The following is a 24,857-nucleotide window of genomic DNA, read 5'->3' as shown; positions in this document are numbered from 1 at the left end:
TGGGCTTGACGGTTAAAAAAGAAGGATGGGTAAAAAATTCTTCTGTGAGATTGGCAGTTCAGTACAGTCTGGTGGCTGTCTCTCTTCTCTCAGTGGTATGTCCTCTGGACCAGTCCTCCTAAGCATGACATCAGAATGTCCCTGCTCTCACTACCACTCCCGTTCTTGTTGAACAGACGAAGTTTTGGCCTGCAGACTGCAACAGGCAAGACCCCCCTCAACCAATATCCTCTACTGCAAATCTTCACAGTTAGGTGCTCACCTCACCTTAATCAACGGCAGATGTTCCTGTGCCCTGAAAGCAACACCTTTCCTGGCGAACACAACTGCTAAGAGGAGAGGATATGAATACTGTCTCTGACTCACGGACTCCGTGGGAGGGTCCATTCTGTCTCTGTTAAGAGGATAATACGCAGGGGCGGCTGCACAAGGGTGTAGAAGCAGCAGCTCTCACGACAACCTAGAAGACTGCATGCAGCCCCACCAGGTATCCGGCCTTATGACAGCCATCTGTTTTGTGTGTGTGTCTGTGTCTGTGTCTAAGTGTGTACATGTGCATGTGTGCATATTATATGTGGGTTTGCATGTCTGTGTGTGTGTGTTGGTTGAAAGGAGTCCCTCTTCTTAATGGTGATTTGAAGAGGAGCTGTCTTCACTGAAACAGCCCCTGCTGCCACTGCTAAGAAGTCTTGCAATGTGAAAACTGGAGGAGCAGTGGCCAGAGATGCCTGTATTAGAACTCCCCCTGCTGGCTATAAGGGGAACTTCTAGTGGTATTTTTCAGGGGGTCTTCTGGAAGATTTCCATGAGTTAAATGGAAGCTTTCATTTATTTTTGTATATATACATACTACATGTACATTTTCAGAGATAAATGTCCATATTTAGAAAGCCATTATATACGGTGTATATTATGTGTATGAATGTACCAATGTGTGTATCAATCTAGATCTTATCAGGGTTGCCATAGCTACGCTGAGGAGATGCTGCTTCATAGGCACCATGCGCATTATGGGTGCATCTTGCCTGATGTTTCAGTCATGAGGCCCTGGTTTTGGGGGAAGGGTCTCACAGACCCCAAAGAAGACGAGTCGCTGAAGAAGGCTGGACATCGAGCACAGAGCAACATTTCTCTGAACATACAACCCAGTGTAGACATGCAACCGACTTGTTGGAGCTTTATAGCATCAGCGAGCAATCTGAACAAAAATCTAACACCAGCAGAACCACATGATCCAAGACAACGTCACCTAACCGAAGACGACCATCACCAGTCCCAACCTTAACGAAACGCAAGAGGCCGCCACTTACTGACAAGCCTTAGTCCTCTTCATTAATTAAAACATGTCTACGTTTCATTTTCATAGTTGAAAGTTTAAAACCAAAATTACACAATACTATTTTATTTTATTTTATTGGAACTTGTCTTAAAGCAAGAAAAAATCACGTCTTCATTCTATCAAACAAATGATTGTTCTCCATTATAGTCTGGTGTGCTTTCAGGAACGAGAGTGAATAAATACAGAAGTCTATTCGATCACTTGAGGATCTGGCTCTGGGGCCCAGTTGCTGACGCAGTCTGTGAGCTGTTTCAGAGCATGTCAGTAAAACACCCCTGTCCAGACAGAATGAAACCCAGGGAACTTTGGATTGGTTGGATGAATTAAGGGCTTGTGCATTTGCCATATACGGGTCTTAGTCTTAGTACGTACTGAATGTTCAACTTAACACTTTCCACAGGCTCAATTTTCAAATACTCAACTCGCCATTCAACAAGCAATTAAGTGGATGTCGACCCACAATTGTAGATTATACTCATGTTAAATGGTAATTGTAGCATAAAGTAGTAATGTTTTTTTTCAGACAGCTAAATTGCGTATGGAGACTGGATATTGATCTCCTTCTCTCTCTCACATACATACACACACAATTTTTATACAGTGCACTGTACATTATCAAAGAAATACACGTCAATATGACATTAGTCTCATCTAGAGGTTTCCAAATCTGTTATGACTAGGTAACCGGGCAATTATGTACAATTGTCAAACATTCGCTTCAACAGGTGTACGTGCTGGTGCAGATGTCTCGCGCTTAAATTATTCATAACATTAGACCGCATTTTTATATGAACATTCTCAGACAACAGAACAAATAAATGGCTGCTTTAATGCGGGGAAATAACAGAATTGTCAGATTCAGCCGCCAGCAGTGTTTCCCCCGTCCGCAAGGAATTGACTATTTATCATGTCATCTTATCACGCTCCTTTTGAGACGGAGCAGAGTGCTCTCGCTATTTCTTTTGTTAGGGTGAGTTGGCAATTTCCTCGGAGACGGAGCCGCTGCAGACAGCCCTTTTCTTTGATAAAGTCCCTGACACCTGGACCAAGCCGGCGTGTCCATCACTGCAGTCTGGCGCGATAGCGAGAGACGCGCAAAGGCGCCACAAGCCACATCGTCTTGTGTCACACACACTTCCCCGTCCAAATTTCGGCGGAGAGAAGTCTCCTTCTGCCAGATTCGGGGGTAATGTCGAAGCAGGAACTTCTTCAAAAGGGAGAGACTGGTCAATAGCTCATCATGTCACATTTAGCGTCTTCTCCAGACGCTGCGTTTGAATTAGTAATCGCGGGTTGCGCTCTCATTAAACGTGGAATGTCACATCAAAGATGATTATTATGCAGCAAAGTGAGGACGGTTCATCGCAGTGGGCTGCACGCATTTAAGACAGAAATGACCGCCTGTTTGATGTGTGTTTGTGTGCGTTTTCATGCAGAACCATGGGTTGGACAGAGATTTCAGAGCGGCGGGTCGGCGTAAGGCTTGTCAGTTCTCTTCTGACACTTTCCTTCAATTGAGAAAAGAGAACGGCTCGAATTCCTCGATTTTTAAAAAATTATTCTTCCTGACAAGACTAAAATGGGCTAAATTGGTTTTGGGGAGGTAGGGAAATATTAGGCTATCAGATGATGATGATGGGGAGATGGGTGGTGCAAATTTTACATTTTTTTCCTGATTTGAGAGATGGGACATAACAAGTGAACGGCAGAACACTGCTAGTATTTCACCGTGCTTCTCTTCTGCGAATAACACATATAGACTGGAAGACTACTGCGGGAGACAGCAACAGGTGAAAGCAGACTGCGCCCAAAGGTACAGGTTTTAGATCAGTTTCACTGTTTGCTTAAAATAATCACTGTAGAACAGCAATAAGGGTATACTGGACTGGAATCGGCACATAGCCTAGCGTCTAACAGGTCCACTGAGTCCATCGCACGAAGTGTTCTCAAAGCTGAGAATGTGACGATATCCACTGTTATGACATTCCCTGGCTCCCAATAAAACGATGAGAAATGGCTGCGGAGGAATTGCTAGCATAAGCTGATTGTATGCTGTGTGAGTGTATGCAAAAAAGTGGCACAAGACAGACCCCCTAATCCAAGACAGTCGAGGTGGGTTTACTGACTCACCGTATCCTGGGATCTCTTTGCGGGTCAGCTGTTTTGTCGACTCTACAAGCACCGGAACCACAGCGATTGGTTGGTCAGATCAGTTTAATTATTAATGCAAATGATTGTACAGTCCCATCCTCAGCTTCGGGGAATGGACGGCGAACAGGTGTCTCCAAAACGCCGTATTGCGAGTCCCAGCAACAGAACAGCATAACAAAATGCTACGGTCGTTGTAGGCCCCTAACAAGCGCTGTTCAAATAGCCTTCGCAAAATGATCAAATTCGTTGTTAACCCAAACAAACGATAACTACTGCTCTCTCCATCCACACTGTACCAAACCAATAGATCTCCGTCCTGTTCAAAGTTGCCGCTAAATTTTTCCTCTCCTCCTCTTCCGGTCAGCAGGTCACCTTTGTGACCTTACCTGGAGGGGAGGCTGCTTCTACCGGCGTGATGACATCATCAACAAGTGCCAAATCAAAGGAACAAAAAAGAAAAAAAAAAGTGTGGTTAAGTATTGTGACACAGTCCACCATCCACAAAAAAAGTTTGTTTTATAATTTCATCCCCAACCAAGCATACAATATTATGTAATATTTACATGCAAAGGTGACATAGAATTCCTGAGGGGTGTTGGAATAAAAATACCCCTTTGAAAACACTATGTTTAGCAGTCTGTTTTTATTGTGGTGCAGAGTAGGTGCAGAACATGTGCAATAAAACAATGTCCCATCACTGCAAACCCCCTGGAGGATCTTTGAGTTCCAACAGAGCACAGAACATGGTGCCAAGATGTGCAATGAATTTCACCAAGGAAAGTATTGTTGCAAGCCCAGGGAACGTCTCAATCCTGAGAATGCAAGTCCTTGCTTACTAGCACCAGTAATAAGTAGTAATGCATTTCATTTTACATCCTATACCTGAAATTAGCTCTTCTTTATGAGAACTAAAACACTTTCATAACTGTGCCATGCAAGATGCTGCTTTACCTAGATTGCTGCCACACCCAACTGGTCAAGCTGACTGGTCCAGCACCATGTGTAGAGGTAGGATCTTACTGAAATATCAAATGCCGGCTAACTTGCTGAGGCTGTGCCTAACTGGATAGCATTAAAAATGGTCCAATATCTGCTTTTCTTCACAAAAAAGAGACAGGTTTACCTCCAGCAACAAGTCTGAGGTCATAAATTAGAACAAAAACATTGCGCAATCTGAAGTTGGTGGAATGCCATGTCCACTCAGCTCCTTCCTGGTCCAAAACAGTGCAGAATACTACCCTCTTCCTGGATCGTAGCCTCATACCCATACACCTACAGGACCCCCTAAACACCAGCACCCTCTCCACCTATGTTGGAGAGCTACCAAAACCAGTCCCGTATAACCAACAACAACTGATAACTATCAGCTCCACAACTTGCAACAGCTGCACCAGCTGCGGCCGTCTCTGCCGCTAACAACAATGACATCATTATCACTGGACATACAACAACAGCAGAAAACAGCTTGACACAGATCACCACAGCTTTACAGAGGACCGTCATTGCAGACCGCGCGCAGGAACGGGACCAGACAGACACAGGGGGGAGCCAGGGGAGCTCCGAAAGAGCCTGCCTGTCCGCCCACATCCGCGGGTGCCGTGCCATGCTGCGGCGGACCGGGCGGCCCAGACGTGCGTCCCGGCGATGCCCGGGCGCCAGTTTCTGCGTTACTCAGCCTTGAGTCCTCCTCCTCGCAGGTACCCAGCCTCCTGCCGCCACTCGTTGCTAATTTACTGCTACAGTAGTTTTCATAATTAGCGCCGCGAGGCCTCATTAAATCCGCTCTAATGAATAAATATTGTATTTCATAGCTTGATTACCAGATCAGCTCAATGCTCGAGCGTCGTAAACAATTATTTCCCTAAATATTCATCACCCCAAAGTGGATGATCATTGGTATTTAATACTGGTATTTTCAAGTGCATCTTTATTATGCTAATAGTTTTTGAAGCATTTGTTTTTTTGAAGGTGAAATGTGAAAAAATAAAAAAAAATAAGATCCTCAGGAAAAACACTACAAATAAACTGCAGTGATTTTTTTTTTATGCTTAAAGATGTTTTTCCTTATGAAATGAGTAGAACATGAGAAACAAAACCTGTCTGTCAACATGCTGTATTCACATTGGAATGTAAATGTCATTAAAGTAATTCTTTCAGAATAGCTGTTCACATGTCTTGATATCAGATATCATATCATATCATATCATATCATTGATATCATAATTATAAAAGTATTTTTACATTTTTACACAGAATGTATGAATGTTATTTCTAACCTTATCTGAAACCAGAAATCAGAAACTAAACAAATAAATCAGTTATAGTGAAACAATTTTGACTGTATTTTGGCCAGGAATGGCCAAGAATATTTGCACTTACCTTTTGACACTAAGCATAAGCAGCACAATATGTGATGCTGAAAATACTGCATACTATGGTTAAAGCTCAGAAACGAACACAGCATTTCAATCCAGATCATCTTGCATGGACACGTTGCCACTGACCTTCATAGTCTGTGTGAAAGTGCAAAGGACCGCATGTGACCATGGTGATGAGCTCTACAACAGAGCAACATGTCACTGACGGTGAATATCGCATTTATTTTCACAGCCTGCGCATTAAAAACGTAAATTCATCTGATGAATTAAATGTAATTGACACCCATTAAAAATGACAAATGTGATTTGGTCATGCTTGTTACACATGCTAGTAGTGTAAACCAGGGTGGCAGTGTAGCATAGTGGTTAAGGACAAGACTTGCAACCGAAAGGCTGCTGGTTGAATTCCATAAGGGTACTGCTGCTGTACCCTTGGCAAAGGTATTTAACTTAGAATTGCCTCAGTGAATATCCAGCGGTATAAATGGATAGCATTGTGAAAAACTGTAACTGATGTAAGTCACTCTGGATAAGAACTTAATGTAAATAAGACTTTTATCGCAATGGTGATCCTAAGCCTGGCCCAGAGGAACAAATGGCCTCAGGACATGACAAGTCTCTCTATAGACGTTACAGACTTAACCAGGTTTTGTGGGTTACACTGAACATCGCATTTATACAGATGAGTATCAAGTGCCCAACATAACGGTACAACAGCAGTGTCACATCTGGGAATAAAACCTGCAATCCTGTTTGCAAATCCAGTTAATTGATCACTGTACCACACATTGTCACCCTCAGAATTACGGCTAAATGAGTGCTCATCATGGATCTACAGAGAAAATAAAAGTATGTCTCTCTCTCTCTCTCACATACACACACACACACACATACCCTTCAATTCCCATGTACAGATGGGTTTTGATTGACGGTAAATGTGTAACCATACATTCTCTGGGATTTGTAGTTTTTGACATGCAGGTCACACTCTCACATGCGCCTGCTCCTTGCTGCAAACCGATATAAGGAGGCCACACCGACAGAAAAAAAACAGGCAGTAATTACACAACACCTGACTGACACCTGAAAGACCATTTCCTGCATCTTACACTGAAGCCCATCTCCATAAGGGGAAAGAGGGAGAGAGGGGGAAAACGCTTTTTAAGTGTTAAATGATTTACTGGTGTGAGATTCCCATTAGGGGCTTCTAATTGTTTCCACCCCATTAGTGCTGGTTATCTAATGAAGTATTCCAGCAGGCGCTGCCGTATATCAAAGCGTTCCTCTCCGCGCTGCGCAGGGACAGTAATGGTTTTCTTCAGGGGCCGGAAAGGGGGGAGGCGGCGTTCAGGGTGGGACCTGACCAAGACCTCGATTCATGGTGTCGTGCCCGGTTCACACCCAGTTCCTGTTTGAATTTATGCAGGTTTTATGGTTTGGTTTAAAATCAGAATCTGAAATATCACATGGTTCAAAACACTTCTTAAAATGCAAATGGTGTTTGTCTTGTATATTAAAAAAGCCCATGTACACTGAGGTTTTGAGATAAGGTAAGGGAGTATCAACTATGTGGCATTTACTCTTCATTCTCATATAATTTGTCACGTAGCAAGGCTTGACAGTCAAAAACGTTGCCTACCTTCCAAATTTAAGAGGTGTACTTTTCATCAAAATCAGAAGATTTGACCATTTTTAACACTGGATGCATGTTCTGTTGTACTGGAAGTTGCTCTGGATAAGAGTATCGCTAAATGAATATGATGTAATAAGCAGCAGGCCGAACAGAAATGTTCAAACTGAGGTGGGAACCTGACTCATTGCATGTCTTTTCTGCTATGGTCACAAGTAAAGCACCTCATCTGGGGAGAATTCGCAGCAAAAGCTGAAAAAACACATATTCATATTCTTAAGAATGAACCGTCAAATCACCATGCTGCCAAACAGTGACTTGCTTAAATTTAAACCAACATGCCACATATACGTACCAATTCACCATTTTATAATCATTCAATATTTTATGACTTGCAATCTCACAGAATAGCCATATACAGCAGGAGTATACCATTGGGTGAAGTAATGCTTGGCACGGCAAGCATGGTCGCCATTTTGTTAGTTACAAAATTATTTTTCTTGGAGCTCCTGAGTATTGGTAAGACATTGGAGGCCGAGCTGTACGCCATGGGTTCAAAACCTGCCATGGCACCTGCTGACAACGACCATAAGCACAGTTTGGCTTCAAACTGCTGACGATAGGGCTGGGTAGGTCAGCCAGGCTTTCCTCGTCTCGCCGCTCTGCGATTTGTCAGCGCCTGTGAGCTGCTCGGATAATGTCAATGGAGCAGCCCCCAACCTCCAATGAGGCGACACCTCACTGTAATGCACCGCGGGACTTGCACTGTGAAGAAGCATATTGTGGGTTTGTTCACCTTGCAACAACCTCTTACACATACGTAAAAATCCCAGGAGTGCTGCATAAATATGATAGCGGTAAAAAAACCCATGAACATGCAAAAAAAAATTAAAGCTCGTTTTATTACTGGGATACAACATATATTCTTTAAGTTTTTAACAAAATGAGTGACAACCAACACCAGCACAACAACTGGCAATCTACAGGAACATGGACAATGTAAGCAAGCATATACTCATTTTTTCCAACATGGGTGCAACAATTTCAGAACAAAGACATGACACTAAAAAAATATCAAGCAGGCACCATCAAGTAGTAAAATTCAATGTCAGTTGATGTATCATTATGATTGTTACATGTAAAGAAAGTTTCATGAAACTTCTGCTTGTTTCAAAACAGCTAAAGCATTACACATTTAAAACAATGCAATTTCAGGACTTGCACATTTCATACTGATCATTTCCAATTGGCTACTGAACTAGGAAAAGCGCTTCAAATTGACTATGCAACCTGCATCGTAGGCACAGAGGAAATGATCAACAGTAAGTCATCGCAGCCACACTGGGAAGAGAATTTCAAGAGATGTCATTGGTCAGGAACAGCAGGGGGGTGGGACAGGCTGCAGCTGATTGGTTCACTGGCTCGCCTCCAGCTCTCGTTTCAGACTACAAAAAGAGAAGCGACGTTAATACTCCACCCCAAAATCAGTATCCATCTGATCAAGGTTATCATTGATGTGGTAAAGTTTAACTATAGAGAGAAAAAAAAAATTCAAGTGCCACTACAATACCCCTCCCACTGACAGTAAGTATACCAAAGGTGTGCAAGGGTCACCTGAGCAGGTAGGCGTGCACGTTGTCGTAGCCGTGGTACTTGGCCAGGTAGACGAGCACGCCGGTGGCACAGCGGCCCTCTCGCGCCCGGCAGAAGCTGCAGTTGCAGATGCCTCTGCAAGGTGGGCAGCGCCAGTCCTGAAACAGACGGGAACGTCAGAGCCCCAAAAACCACCACACCGCAGGTACATTCCCATCAAAGCCTCAGACTGCTCAAACAAATACAGTATATTAACTGCTGAACAACACTCCTTGTTACCGAACGTATATCCAAAAGCCGTATCCAGATTCTTCCTGGACATTAAGCAATCCATTCCAAGCTTTACACAAATACTTCTCCCCATCAACGCCTCAGATCGATCGGAAGGTGCAAATAAATAAAGTACGATTAACTGATCTGAATTCAACAAATATGTTAATGCTGTACCCAGACTCATCCTGAGAGTTATCTGTTCTGAAAAGCATTTTGCCTTTTTGACAGCAGCTGCTTAGCGCGTGCCCTGTCACAGATGTAAGAGGAGAGGGCGCGGTACTCACAGGGTCCAGCAGGGCGTTCCGCACCTCCTCGCCGTACCGGTTGCGGAGGCAGGGCCCGCAGAACTGGCCCCTCACCCCCACGCACTCGGGGTTGCGGCAGTTGGTCTTGGTGTCGATGGTCTTCTGGCGGCACTGGTGGCACGTGGAGCCCTGCGGAGGGCCAAGCGGAAACGGTTAATCGTGTCACGGAAGGGCGCGAGCGTCGCCGGCGTGCCCGTGGGCCCGCGCGGGGCTTACCGTGGCGCGGTTGTAGATCTTCTCGCTGGCGGTGGAGCAGATGTTGTTCAGCTCGGCCTGCGTGATCTCCTCCACGGGCCGCACCACGTGGGGGATGGCCAGCACGCCGTTGTAGCTGCGTCTGCGAGGCTCCCTCTGTAACAGGCGGAAACCGACCGTCACGACCGCGCGCAAGAGCCACCGCTCAAAACAGTACGATCGCAAGAGTGACAGTGACCTGAGAGAGATGAGCGCACTTTCCTACTCAGCTAATGCCCTTACTCAGGGGAAAATGCAATGCTTTCAGTTCAGAACAGGTGTAGCCACCCCTATCCTGAAGTGCTGAAGGGGTGTCTCATTTTTTTATTCTGTCCAAGGTCTTAATCATGCAATCAGATCACTCATCGTATGAAGTCACTGCTGGTGAATCTTACCACGACGCTCCTCACCACTGGAAAACAATCTCTGTGGCACACCAGAATCAGGGCTGCCTAGCTCTGGTTTTAGAGCATGTGTGTCTGACCAGGAAGTGCAGGTTTAAATGGCAAACAGTCCGTGGACTGCAGTCTTTCCAATCAAAACTCACCCACTCTTCCTCCACCTCTTCATAGTAGCGGCTCTTGCGCACAAGGCTAAATTTGTCCTCGGGGTCTTCCTCCGGAGGGGGGCTGGGGGGGCCGTCGACGAGGGACTGGGAGCGCGTGTGGGGCCGAGAGAGGCGCTCAGGGTTCCTCCTGAGGGAGGCCGGGGTGCCCAATGAACGTTGCGGGACGCGGCGCGGCTGTAGGGAGAGAAACACCCCCAATCATCCCCTGACCAATCAGAAACCCCCCAGTCATCTCCTGACCAATCAGGGGCCACTGTTTGGAATGACAGTGCTCCCATTTTGAGAGGGATCGCAACACACCGTGTGTGGTGTGGAGCACAAAATTTAAAGGCATGAGAAAGGCTGATTTTTTTGTCCCTGCATCCCCAGGGTGCAATAGCAACTACGCTAGGTAACCTTTCCTTACCGTGTTTGTGGCGGGCAGAGACATCCTCTTTGGAAACAGCCCTGGTACTTTGTTCAACTCCGCCATCAGTTTGGCAAGCTGGGGAGAAGAAACGAGACAAGTCCATCAGTGGGCACCGACGGACGCCACGCAGGAACACTGTCCTCTCGCTGCCGAAACCTGCCCCTACCATCGCTTTGTTCTCCTTGATGTTGAGCGCCCTCTTGTCCATGAAGCTTTCGCCCTCGTCCGAGTCGGCCTCTGTCTCTTTTGGCTGGGGGAGGGGCTCCGCGGGGGGCGTCTTCTTTTGGACGCTCCTCCTGGTGGGGAACTTCATGGCCACCTTCAGGGTGTGCGAGCGGCGGGAACGGCGGGGGGGCTCCGGGGTCTCCGAATCGGAGTCCACCGTCTGAAACACAGCACCCGGTGTCCCGCCGAGAGATTTAACCTCCACATCATCAGGAACTTAACCATAAAACTGGACATCCTTCAGCAAACAAATTCCTTGCAAGTCAGCGTGATTGCTTTAGCAAGTTTGTGCATTTGAAAGGACTTGTTACATCGCTCATCATAACTCTAGTGTTCTGCTGCCCCCAGTACTGACAGTTTCAGTTTAACGATGGGGGATAACATACTTTATAGGAAGAGAGGGGGGGCCATTTGTGAGTGAAGAGCACTGAGGGGAGCTTTTTTTTGATTTGGACTCAAAAGGTTGCACGGGTCGCATCTGAGCACATGTGTCGGCCCATTTAAAGAGTGTGCAAGACTCACCATCGACTCCATCACACTGCTGACGTTGTTTGTTTCAAACTCATCGTTTGTCTCTTCATCCATGGGTGCCTCAAACACGGTGGACTTCTCCGCTGTCGCCCTGGTCCTTCTGGAGGCTCTCCTCTGTGAGGGGACAAAAGATAAACCATCTTAATCTCCTGCCATTAACAGCGTATTTAAAAAAAAATCTATGATGACCCACTTTAACCAGCCCAAATCAACGCTAAGGACCAAAGTTAGATCACGGCTTGAAATATGCCTAACAAAGTCAGAAAGCGGCTTTCAATGCAGGCTGCTTACAGTGTTGGCAAAGCCATCAGAACCAAAGCTGTCACAGCTGTCGTCAGAGGAGGAAGACGAGGTTTCCATAGGAACCAGGGGCACATTCCGGAAGCTTCTCAAACTCATCCTGGTACAAGATGGAAGGGAAGTCTGCTGGCGCTGCACCAGAGAGAAGCCAGGGAGAAAAAGTTAACCATGAGGAGTCAGGAGCTACTGGGAGTATCAGTATACAGGGATACCACTACTAATGTTGACAGGCATTACTATTTCCAGCATTACTATAATTAGAGGCATGGAAAGCAATTCATGGGACCCAAGTCCATTCTCCCGTTGCTCTGTTCATCGCATTTCTCCATATCTACACATCTAAGCGTGTATATTTAGACACGACCTAAACTTGGGTCTTTAATTAGTTACTGTAATTTTCAGTATACATTTAGGCCGTTAACGAACACCTAACTACCTCGTTAGCTATGAAAGTTTCATGACTTCCGATCACAGCGGCAAGCTGCCTGAATTTCGCAAATTAACACTAACGAAAATTTTTGATGTCTGATTTCCCCCTATTTTCTGTGCTACCAACATTTCGATTAGCTAGCTGACAATATCTGAGAGAAGAGCGTGTTTATAAAGGTAGACCAAACAAGGCGATAATTGAACGTGTTAAGAAAACAATGTTAGAAAAGCTCGCCAGCTATTTGCCCGTGCAGACCCATCAATTCAGATGTGGCCTTCAGAAAATTAATCTTCAACCATACTCATTTAAAAGGGCAAAGAACAGTTCAGTAGACCCAGTTAGGGCGTGTTCTCGCACGATGGGCGTGCAATAGGGCCGCAGCGTGCAGCTCTCAGCTATTGTGCGTCTCACACGCCAGCGCCATTTCGCGCGCAGAGTAGTCCACGCCCCGAGCCCGTCCTTGAAGCTGAAAAGTATGATCTGCGTGTAACTATGAAGTTCTTTCCACAGACATCAGTGAACCAAAGTAGCAAGATAGACGTAACTGCAAATGACAAAGTGCGCAGATTGCTAATTTCACGCAAAAGTTTTTTCTTTAGTAGCTAGCTGTTTATGCAGCCAATTAGCGGGTTGTGACACACAAGGTGTAGGTATATTTGTAAAACACCTAAACAAGCGCAAAAACACATTTATCTACGTATTTAGTTAGAATTACAAATAAGTAAACAGCCTGGAGAGTTTTGACATCGTCTGCAGTCAGCAACTGAGGTTACTTTAAAGCGTTACCTTTAACTACCTACTAACTTACACTTAAAACAAAGTTGCATGACTATCATTCTGCCGTTTTTACTTACCGTTCTGCGAGAGGGAGGCATTTTCTTCAAGCTGACTAACGTTAGTAAGATAAGTTAAAACTTAAGAAGTTATTCTTGCAGGCTTTCAGCAGAAACACGCGTGCGCTGCTGCCTCCACGACGGTCTGTGTGTGAAAGTCCTTCTAACGCCCCTTCAGAGGAATGCATGCCGTGATTTCCCGCGCCGACTGCAGTCCTTTCAGATACATAGATATTTCATTTAAAAATCGAAGATACGTTGTTCTTAATACTGAATTAAATAATGCCAAACGAGTCTTAATGTAGTTAATAACATTTTTTAAGAATAATATAGATTTTCTCTGATTATCTGGCATTATCTATGACCCCACTAATTGTGGCATACGTCAGGACCTGCCTCGGGGCGCTAAATTCTACTTGTTTATTTGCATACAGGGCGGTCAATAAGAGCTCACACCGTGTGGTTGTGATTGTTTGAATATATTCAGCCTTTGTAAACCCGTGGGTAACCATAGTCAGTTAGTCCTTTTCCTTATGTGAATATATGTGTGTGAATATTTGTGCAGAAGGTATAGTGATTTAAAGGCTCACGGAATCCAAGCAGACAACCCTAGAAAGGCTTTTTTTTTTTTTTTTTTTTTAAATTCAGGAATATTAGCCTTTATTAGTCTTTCCTGCCATGTTACGTTGTGTGATTCCTGCCACCATCTATGGGAGGCATATCTGAGTGGAAAAAGGTAAAATTTAGACAATTACCATGCATTTTTGTGGGTATATTTGATTGGACTTAATGGTTAGGTTCTCTAGAGGCGCCCAGACCAAACAAATGTTCTTCTGTTCTTCTTGTTTTTCTGGAGATTAAATCAGACATAAAAACGGCAACAACATGTTATGTTACCCCAGCAGATGAGTGAATTGAGGTTATTGGTGAAATTATGTTTAGTTTTCTTGAATGAAACTTTATCAAGATGAATATTACACTGAAAACTTAAGTAATTTAAAATTACGGTCAGCTGTCATAAAATGGCTCAACGCTCTGGGGTTCAGTCTCTTATTGTGGATTGGCAATAAAACGTAAGTCAATCATAAACGTTTGGCAAACATGTTCCTTCAGATACAGCTAGCTCATGTTTGTTCATACTATTGTATCATTGATTATTTTAGGGAACAAACAACCATTTAGAACAGAATAGATTTTGTTTGATGTAACACTGTTTTGTATTTGTTGTCACTTTGACAGAGACACTGGAACCGGAGTCAGATTCTTTGTATGTGTAGAAGCATGCTTGACCAATACAGTCTGTTTCTGGTACTGATTCTTATTTAAACTTTTTTTTTTCCTGTACTGTAATTTGCGATTGGATACACTCCCCAGTACTGACTCTGAATCAACACTTCTGACGTAGGAAGTATATCGGCCTTTGTATATTGGAACTATGTCATATCTTTCAGGTAAACAGGTACACTTTGGCAGATGTTTCGGGCAGTGATGATAAAATGATTCCTCTGAAATTACCACAAATATCACAATTGTGCCTGAGTCGGAGAAACGTGCTCTTGACATAGGTTGTGACTGTGATTGTTCTGATAATGAACAGACGTGATCTCAAGGGTGTATCGTCAAGGCTGGCCCAAAGGCTCAATTTATGACAGTGTTATTCCACCCGTACACAATAACAAAGAAGTGAACACAGTCTCAAGTAACTTCAGAGAATTCAGAGCCAAAAGACATCAGTGCTGCCGAGAATGACGGTAATGGGTTATATTTATGTAGCACCTTCTGACGTTCTCAAAGCGGGGAGTGGGTCTCCTCCACCACCACCAATGTGCAGATCCCACCTAGGTGACTCATGGCAGCCATTTTGCACCAGAAATGTTACCGCACAGCAGCTGAGGTGAGGAGGGTGTGAATATTGAAAGAGCCTGATTGGGAATTTAGCCAGGAAACCCGCTCTTGGTGAGAAATGTCATGGGCTCTTTAATGACCACAGTCAGTCAGGACCTCAGTTTAACATCTCATCCAGAAGACAGTGTCTCCTATAGCACAGTGTCCCCATCACTGCACTAGACCACTGGGGCAATGGGCTGCTGTTAGGTCCAGAGAGAAGGCAGTCCCCTAGTAGCCCACAAATACCACTTCCAGTAGCAGGCTGGTTTAGCCCCATACCAGCCCATAAACACCTTTGGTTGGCAGAAAGGGAATTATAGGTACTGTCCACCAACCAAAAGGCCTGTACCGCTGAAAATCAACAAAGAGAGGAAGTTCAACAAATGTAGCATACATGTAGGTCAAACAATCAATACAAGATAAACATCATCTTCCCCACCGACTACCCAAGACAACAAATCCCGTTCTCACTACAGGTGAACCAAAAGAAATGTTTCTCACATTGTATCCCAAACACTACATGATTCCATAGAAAGTACAGAAGTCTAACCTTGTACCTTGTACTTTGTACTTGTGAGGTGTGTACCCACTGGCAACCAAAGTTGCCAAACATTCAAATCACATTCTAAATTCTAAAATTAATGCAAGTCATTTTCACAGGGGGCCATGACAGAGAAATCTGGGCATTAAGTTAAAGCATACTGACATCCTTCTCAAGTTTGCAATGATGACAGACACAAGCTAGATAGTTTTTGTTTCTTTTTTAATATTTATACACAAATTAACATCAGCTTTACCTGTTTTAAAATACAAATTCAGTCTGTTTTCACAGACTTCTAATGTTTCCCATTTATAAAACCTTTTTTTTTTTAAAAGACAGTAATAAATTATGAGAATAAAGTTAAGTAATAAATGTAAAAGTAAACCTGCACTAGTTTAAAGTGTTCACACCATAAAGTATTGTCCAAACATCTTGGACTTCTCAATAAATATAAAAATTCATACATTTTAAAGGGCTAGATTATCCATGTGGCTAATAGCAAAATTACACACAAAACTATACTTTAACATTGGTAATACATCAGTGCATGTGTACACATTGAGTGCTAAAGACGCAGTCTGGCACGCAGTTTATGTTACTCACCCAGAGTATTACATGCCAGGGACAGTGCACATTCTTTTGTGACTTTACATTAGTGAGAGAAAAGTGTGTTGGTCTTTACAGTAACGCTATACTACCTTTTTACAACTAATAGGCCTGGGGAGCACAGTACTTATGATTTTTTTCCATACACATATGAAAAAAGTCTTTATTTCAGGGAGAGAGGACAAAATAATCTGAAGCTACAGCGCCATTCAAATGAGAACAATGCAGACACCTTAGCAGGTTTCGGGTGTGGAGAGGACCTCAGCTTCGGCCCCGCCCGCCCCTGCCCCCTCTCCAGGGCCGTCCCCTGGTGTGCTTATTGTCCTGTCTCGGTGACTTCTTCACCCGCTCCACTTTGATCCAGCCGCCCTCGCCGACTTTGGCCTCCTCTGACTCCGCCTTGCCACCGCCCACCGCAGCCGCCATGCCCGGTATTGGTCGGACGCTGCTGTGAGTGGCCGTGCTGGAGCTCTGGGACCTGGGGCGGCCCCCGTGGTGGAAGCCTCTGCCGGACCTGGTGCCCGCGGGGGACCTCCAGCTGCTGTGCCCTCCCACCGCCGTGGGGGAGTACCCGGAGTAGCTGTTCTTGCGCTGGCCGGGCCTGGCTTCCCCGCTGGGGCGGCGCTCTCTCTCCGACGCGCTCTCTGAGGTGGTGCTGGAGGGGCTGCTGCCCTTTGACCCCAGGTGGACAGATGACAGCTTCCTGGGGAGGCCCAAGGTGGGCGAGGAGCTGCGGGAGTCGGGCCACGGGGAGAGGGGGCTGCGGTTTGGCGACTTCCTGACGGCCGCCGCGTAGGAGGTCTGGTTCCCGCACATGCTGAGGAACTGGGGTAAGGTCTTCGCCTCGCTGCAGCTGGAGGGAGTTCTCGCCATTCGCTGCTGCTCTGATTGGCTCTCCAGCTGCTTCCTCCTCAGGTGGAGCATCCACCAGGGGTCGACGTCTGACAGCCGCGGGCCAGAAGCGGAGAAAAAAAAGGAACGTTTTTCTGATTAGAAACACAAGGACATCGACCCTGGAATCCAAAAAGCTGTTTTGGACATTTCAGTCAAAGCATTGTGAAATAGCCAATAGGCCCTCTTTTGTTCTGAAGCTTTCTGCTTCAATTCCCTACTGGGGCACTGGTGTTGTACCCTTGGGCAAGATAATTTACCCAGAATTGAACCAGTAAACTTCCAGTTGCATACATGGATAACTTGTAAAAACTGTGGATTGTGCTCTTGTAACCAGTGTGGCCAAGCAGAGATCAAACCCACAACCTTTTGCTACCACACAGAACTATTACCAACAAGAGATGCAATAAGCCCATCGGACTCACCTACCCACTACGGTCCATTTCACTAGTACGAGTTTTGTTTTTGAAAAGCAGTGTTCGGAAATGACATCAAAGCCATACGCTCTGGAGGAGGTTACCTGAGTTTGACCTGCTCCGAGGGACCCCCTCGATGTCGGACTGCGCGGTCTGTATCACCAGCTCCACGGTTCTGATGTCATCGTGCCCACTCAAAGGGTTCCACCGGACCACGTGGCTGTGTCTGGTGGCCTTGGGGGATCTGACATCATTCTGAAGGGGAGTCAAAGGTCGAGGTGACTGTTTTGTGTCTCACGGTCGTCCGACAGAGACAGCAGCTCAGTTTAAGCCTTTAATTAGCTTTTTTTCCTCTCCCTCACTATCTTCTAAAGAAACGTTAGATTCGTGTTGAGCAAATGTTAGGAACAGGGGTCAAAACCTTGTAGTCCAGTGCTTTTTTAAAATGTTTCCATCAATAACACTTCCACTCAGAAGATCAGAGACACTACATTTCTTTTTTCAGGCCCGAAAACCAGGGCCGTTTTGTTTTATTCCAGAACAGCAGCAGCTTTAATCAGGGCTTACCTCGTAATTAACCACACAGTCAACAGCCTGGTTGTCTGACAGTCCCACTATCCACTTGTCCATCACAAATGGTGGCTGCGGACGAAAAAGTATAATTCGTTACTGACTCTATCTGTATATAAGCTAGAGATAAGCTTATTTACAGTAAGTAAGATTGGGATCGACAGCTAATAAAATGTTCTAATTAGGTGGCAATTCTAAATGTTCTAATTAGGTTCTAATTTCGACTGACACTATTATCTAGATCAATGGAACAAATCGATCACATTTACATTTAACATACTTTTACATTTTTGACATCCAGCAGACGCTCTTATCCAGAGCGATGTGCAAGATATGAGTATGTTTAAGGTCACATTTACATCCAGCAGACGGTAAAGATCCAACAGTGATGAAAGTAAGGATGTGGTATTATGAACACATGTTCATTTCTCCATGCATGCTTAGTGCATTAACATATCCACATGGCCACACCTTGGTCATCTTAACAACATCCACATCGGGTCTGTTGGCATTAAAGGTGACGTCCTTGATGTAGGTGATGGCTACCTCATCCCCATCCAACTCCATGTACATCTTCCATTTGCAGTCCTGGAAGAGGCAGAGACACGGTGTACTGTAAAGCGTTTACATTTACATTTATTTATTTAGCAGACGCTTTTATCCAAAGCGACTTACAAAAGTGCATACAGTAAGTATAGCGACAGTACAGGGACAGGATGTGTACAGTTCCAGTTTAGCTGCCTTGTCTCTCTCAGTTACTGAACTGAACAAATTGGACCGCTGTCTTATAAAACTGTCTCGGTGATGACAGCCAAAAAAAAAGAAAAAACATAACTGTGAAACAATGAGGAGAGGGGAGCCACCTAATTCTGCAACTTAAAGCAACAGCACAACCTAGAGGTCATTGTAGGTAATTGTAAATTACAACCCGCAGAAGACGAACACTACACCTTGAGCTGAGATGAATTAAGCAGACTTTGATTTTAATGGGGTTTATTTAACATATAAACATTCAGCAAGTGGTTTTGAAAAGATTGGCTAAATGAAACAAATTAAACCAGGGCACATTACCTCAGTCTAATTAGGAATTCATAATTCAAGTCAAATGAATTCAGGATAAGTAGAAGAAATAGTTGTGAATTTTGAATGATCAATTACGTATATATCATACATGCACAAATCATATATGCACAAATCTTGTGATGATGATGTTTTTACAACAGATACTGATCTGGACATCCCAGAAATGAGAAACAAATGAGCAATAATGTATTCCATTACCCACAATCCTACAGTTATAGAGCAATGCTCTCCCAACACACACACACACACACACACACGCACACGCACACATTTCACATACACACCAGCACGCACACACACAAGAGCCCTCATTTTCCACAGTTGCCTCTCAGATTGGCTGACAACATATTTTGCGTGCTCAGAGGAGAAGAAATTGCAGTTGGGTAATTACTGTACAAGTTTTCCTCCATGCACACCTCTTTCATGAGGCCCCTTTCTGACAGTTTATGGAGAGCAGCTCATTATTTTATCAAAGTTTGGAATAATATGACAGCTTTCCTTATGGGCGCATGAAAGTAAAAATAACAAGAAAGAAAGATAAGTGGGACAGAAAAAAATGGAAGTCAGGAAAACCTACAGACACATGTGTTCTTAGGTAAAGTGAGAATGGTCCCACTAAAAACAGATGGAGGAATTGATTCAAGTTTCAGGGAACAAAATCAAACGAAATGGTGACATATATTCTCAATATCTGATGTTTGTTCTCAGTAGGGGAGAAACATGAATTATGTGTGGGCAACATAATAATGTATTGAGCTTATTTTTACATGAATGTCAATATCTCTCAATTGAAGCTGAAAAAGAAATTGAATAAAATGCGATTTTCCTGAAAATGTTAAATATTTATATTTGAGACAGCATATACAGTACCTTTATACTGCATGCCAATTCATATACCTAATGCGCCATGCGAGGGACTTAGGATCTGGAGGTAAAATTCCATGCTAAAAACATGAACCTAAATAGGATAGGTCCTGGTCCCGTGACTTTCATGGCAACAAAGCCATAATGATACCGTTTTCCAATTTTTTTTTCCCCCAACAATCCAGCCATGATGCATGTCTCGGGTCACGGCTTAACCATGCTGGGTTCACGATCCCGGCCAATCTATCGCACGCTAGATCACAGGGAAAACGGGATCACAGGGAGTGACGCTGACGCGCTCGCGTGAGATGTCGCGACCCACTCCGGTGCCGTCCCGAGGGGCTTGACGGGGCTCAAAGCGGGAGTGCCGGGGAGCTGCCGGCTCGCAGACGCGCTAACGACCCCGCACCGGTCCTGTCGAGCCGCGCCGGGGCGCGCCGTCCGCGCCGGTCTAATCACTCCGCCAGAAACAATGTCTGGTAATGATGCGCGGGACCGGAGCGCTTCTAATGAAGATTCATACATAATTCAGCACCTTTCGCTTGGCAGCGCGGTGATATCCTCATTAGCGGGGACCCTCGGTGGCTGTCAGATGGTGGCCGCACAATCGCAGGCCCTCATTTTGTGTTTGAGAAGTGCAGCTGCTTCCATGACACCGCCAGCGAAGAGGGGCGAAAAAAAACACAGCGCGGGTTTGTTTTATTTAGTGCGAAAAACCTTCCAGTTTGTAAAAACAAGGCTGACACGGGACCTGACACCAGGCAGGGGAAAATAATTAGCTCTCATTTTCTCAGCCTCCTGTTTCCTTCTCCCTGCTGTGTTTTCTACCCACTAAACCACTACATGTCAGTTGAAATGGGAGGCAATTAGCAGGCTGCATTTCAGCCCCGCCGAACGCACTGAAAAGAGACTATTTATGATGGGACAATGAACAGCTGAAAGATTAAATAACATTTGCCTTTTAAAAAAGAAAATGACTTCTGGCTGAATGGGCCATTTTTGATTATATTCAAACAGCAAGTGCAGCGGCAGTCTTTTTCACTCTTTGAGACACTGACAAAAGACCCAGAGCAAGTGGGAATGAATGTGAAGCATTACTTTAGATGAAAGATTTATTTATTTCTTTATTTTTTTTTTAAAAAAGCAAGCAATAAATGTCTTGTGAAAAAGAAAACATGCTTAGCATGACAGTGGTCAATATTTGCTGGAGGTTGATGGGAACAATAATGGGCATCTTTACGTACTGAAATGAATATGAAAATTGCACATTTTCAAGATGTATAAACCTGCCACATTCACACTGTACAAAGGCCACAGATTCAATTAGCAATGACTAGTAATTACAATGTGAACAACATGCTGGTTTTTTTGGAAAGTAGATGGCACATAAATAACACCATATATTCAAAGTAATAAACGGAGGGGAAATTACCCATCAAAGCCCTGTGATCAATTAATGCGTCCTAAACTCCTAACGTTTAATTTAAATTTTTAGATATTTATAATTTATTCATTTGGTGGACATAGAAAGCTGCAATATATTTGATAAGTGGCACCAGTTCTTCTTTTATTTAATTGAATTTTTCCTAGCTCTGTCAGTAAGAAGTGACTGCTATGGTCAGCAGTGTACTTTCACCAGCAGGGGGCATACCTGTGGACCAGTCCCGGCTTTCCAGTGGTACCCAAAGACCAGCTCCAGGTTAATGACCTTCCTCTCCTCCTCCTCCTCATCTTCCTCCTCCTGTGAGATACAGAGGTTCAGAAACAGGACACTCGGGTAGCACGAGCATCGGCCAGTCCAGGTGAAAGAGAATGATGTTTGTCCAGGTGAAAGAGGCTGATGTTTGTCACCACTTACCTTCATCAAAGGAGGGAAGTGGAACAGTCCCAGGTAATCATTGGTTAACTTCTCAATCTCACTCTGGAAAGGAACAGGACATTCCAATTAGGGTCTGTGTATTCCTGGCTTTTCTCTGTCTCACTCTGAATTCCTACTGCAATTTGTGATAATTCATTTTCACATTAGGATCTCCGGTATTCCAATCCAAAAAACTAAGAAAAATACAATCCATCAAATGAGTAGGGAAGGGAAGATGACACTCTGGGTAAAGGCCATTTTTTACCAAGAAGATAAGAACCCAGCATAATATAGTGCAAAGTGCCACAGAAGGCTTTTTTGTATATTTGTTTTCCTTTAGAACAATGTCCTATTAGAAAGACAAATTCATTGTTTGAACAGGCCATTAACTACAGGATTCTGTAGGGTTTCAGTGTTCCTATAGGGTATGTAAAGTAGGGATGCTGTATGTAATGACTGAGTGCTCAGGGTTCTGTGCCATGCTGTTAATCCTGTACCTTGAGGTGAATGATATGACCTTTGGACCTGACCCCCAGGTCCCTCATGTCTGCCTCTGTCAGCAGCAGCAGTCTCTTCCCTGTGATGTGGTTCTGCTTAAACAGGTCTGCATACAGCTGCATATCAGAGGCGTCCTGGCCTGGAATCAGGGGGACAGACAGACAGACACACACACACACACACACACACACACACACACATGCACGCACATACAGTACACACACACACACACATGCACGCACATACAGTACACACACACACACACACACATGCACGCACATACAGTACACACACACACACACACACACACACACACACACACACACACACACGCACGCACATACAGTACACACACACACACATGCACGCACATACAGTACACACACACACACACACACACACACACACACACACACACACACACACACACACACATGCACGCACATACAGTACACACACACACACACACACACACACACATGCACGCACATACAGTACACACACACACATTTAAGAAAAAAACTGCTTTCACCACCAAAGCTTTTTTGAAATTTGCCTAAAATAACTGATTTCAAATTTGTTTCAGACAATTTCAAAAGACAAACATCGCCACAGGTCAAGGAGTGTTTTCATGTGTAATTTAAAATGTATTTTATGAAATATGGCTTTAAACAAATGTGCTGCAAAGTGAAAACAAAAATGAAAAGTCAACCTACCTGCATTAAAAATTTGCTTCAGCCAAAAATGCTGTGAAAATGAAATGAAATGAAATTCAGAAGTCAACAACCAGAAGCACCTTTATAAAAGCAGGACTCAGCACATCTACAGGCTGGAGATGCTTAAGTGATGATTTTAATGGATTTCAGTAAAAAAAAAAAAAACACAGTACTTAACATTGAAACACAGCACTTCTCTTTAACTCCTCCTAATGTCATGGAGCACAGGAGAAAAGAAGCTCTTGTTTGAAACTGTTCCTCAAAGTTAAGGACGAACCCGCTATGTGTCAGCTTTGAATTAGGCCCCACTGTGTGATATATCTAGCTGATGCCAATCCTGTCAGTACATATCTTACATTATTGGCATTTAGCAGACACTCGTATCCAGAGCAACTTACACCAATTACAGGTTTTTCAATGTTATCCATTTATACAGCTATTATAAATGGATATATACGATATTGACTGAGGCAACTGTGGGTTAAGTACCTTGCCCAAGGGTACAGCAGCAGTGGCCCCGTGGGGAATCGAACCGGCAACCTTTCGCTCACGAGTCCCGCTCCTTAACCACTACGCTACGCCGGCAGTATGAAGTCTGCGTCCGGGTTACTCACCACATGCTCTTCTGTCCAGCCGTAAATATCGAGCGTTGGAAGCAACTGCAGGAGAAAGACACAGAACAATAGTACAGAGGAACCCACACTCAACAATCACTGCAGGGTGTGTGCAACACAGTTCAATTTCCACTCAGTCAATTCAGGAAATGAATTCAGATTCAGTTCATTAATTGAAAAATCTTCATAGAAAATGATGGGCGATGTTCCTGAATTGAATTGTACATCATTGCCTGAACTGAAATGGAACTGACCCCATTACATTACATTATTGGCATTTAGCAGACACTCTTATCCAGAGTAACTTATAGGTTACAATTTTTTTTAACTTGTTACCCATTAATACAGCTGGATATTTACTGAGGTAATTCTCGGTTAAGTACCTTACCCAAGGGTACAACAGCAGGGCTGCAGCGGAGATGTAAACCAGCAACCTTTCGGTTATGACTCCTGCTCCTTACCACTATGCTACATTGCCACCCCCAACTGTGATATTTAACCCAGACTGAGACATGTAAGCCTCATAACAATGCGCAGGTCCTACTGCCAGACTTGTGTTGAATGCAAGTGGCTATGCTACACCGCAGACATACTGCATTACCCTGACATCGTTATTACCTCATAATTTACCGTAAATTGTATTTCGATGTAAACGTATTTCAGTAAAATAGAAAAGACTTTAATGGGCAACAAATGAAAATGGTTTCCTTTCAATTATTTTGCCAATAAAAAGGAGGAAAGGATATGGCGCAATGCTCCAAAGCTGGTGGCTTTAATGGTGCGTGTATCAACAGACAGTCATCTCTACATCAGCACGCGCATGTGATCGGCTACGTTTCAACATGTTTCCTCCTGCAGGGTACGTTTGTACAGCTCCTCTTCCTTCAGAAACATCCCAGGTCATCCTTCATTCACCAATTGTTTATGAACATTTTAGGTTCTTAACATCTGGAATCTTAACACGATTACAATGTGGTTCGCTTCTTCAAAAATGTTTCACCCCCAAAGGAGGACAAACTCAAAGAGTCTGGAGTGCCCTCTGACATTATGTGAGTTGTACAGAAATCAAGGCAGCGCCCAATATTTAAAGTGAAGCGGTGAATCTGAACGAAAT

At 44.2% G+C, this 24,857-nt stretch overlaps 2 protein-coding genes across 3 annotated transcripts in view; both read right to left on the bottom strand.

Moving 5' to 3' along the window:
- Positions 1–8,856: 8,856 nt before the first annotated feature.
- On the bottom strand, positions 8,857–13,333 carry cdca7a (cell division cycle associated 7a). Its single transcript, XM_036545976.1, has 10 exons — positions 13,221–13,333; positions 11,928–12,068; positions 11,628–11,750; positions 11,047–11,265; positions 10,878–10,955; positions 10,451–10,645; positions 9,886–10,020; positions 9,649–9,798; positions 9,113–9,249; positions 8,857–8,943 (listed from the first exon to the last, which is right to left on the bottom strand). Exons 1-10 carry the CDS (start codon positions 13,239–13,241, stop codon positions 8,913–8,915), a joined length of 1,230 nt encoding a protein of 409 aa, XP_036401869.1. The 5' UTR covers positions 13,242–13,333; the 3' UTR covers positions 8,857–8,912.
- A 2,775-nt stretch (positions 13,334–16,108) lies between these two features.
- Positions 16,109–24,857, bottom strand: part of zak (sterile alpha motif and leucine zipper containing kinase AZK) — a 34,322-nt gene continuing 25,573 nt past the window's right edge. For both annotated transcript variants that reach the window (XM_036545757.1, XM_036545758.1), the window contains exons 12-20: positions 23,744–23,788; positions 23,130–23,160; positions 22,413–22,552; positions 21,916–21,978; positions 21,709–21,798; positions 18,582–18,698; positions 18,108–18,182; positions 17,645–17,795; positions 16,109–17,174 (exon numbers count right to left, since the gene is read on the bottom strand). In XM_036545757.1, the coding sequence (XP_036401650.1) occupies positions 16,495–17,174; positions 17,645–17,795; positions 18,108–18,182; positions 18,582–18,698; positions 21,709–21,798; positions 21,916–21,978; positions 22,413–22,552; positions 23,130–23,160; positions 23,744–23,788 (1,392 nt within the window). In that variant the 3' untranslated portion in view covers positions 16,109–16,494. The remainder of the gene's footprint in view (positions 17,175–17,644; positions 17,796–18,107; positions 18,183–18,581; positions 18,699–21,708; positions 21,799–21,915; positions 21,979–22,412; positions 22,553–23,129; positions 23,161–23,743; positions 23,789–24,857) is intronic.

The sequence above is a fragment of the Megalops cyprinoides genome, chromosome 14 (genome assembly GCF_013368585.1).
Source record: "Megalops cyprinoides isolate fMegCyp1 chromosome 14, fMegCyp1.pri, whole genome shotgun sequence".
Taxonomy (NCBI): Eukaryota; Metazoa; Chordata; class Actinopteri; order Elopiformes; family Megalopidae; genus Megalops; species Megalops cyprinoides.
Note: the sequence above shows the minus strand (reverse complement) of the source record. Positions and strands in the feature narration are given on the sequence as shown.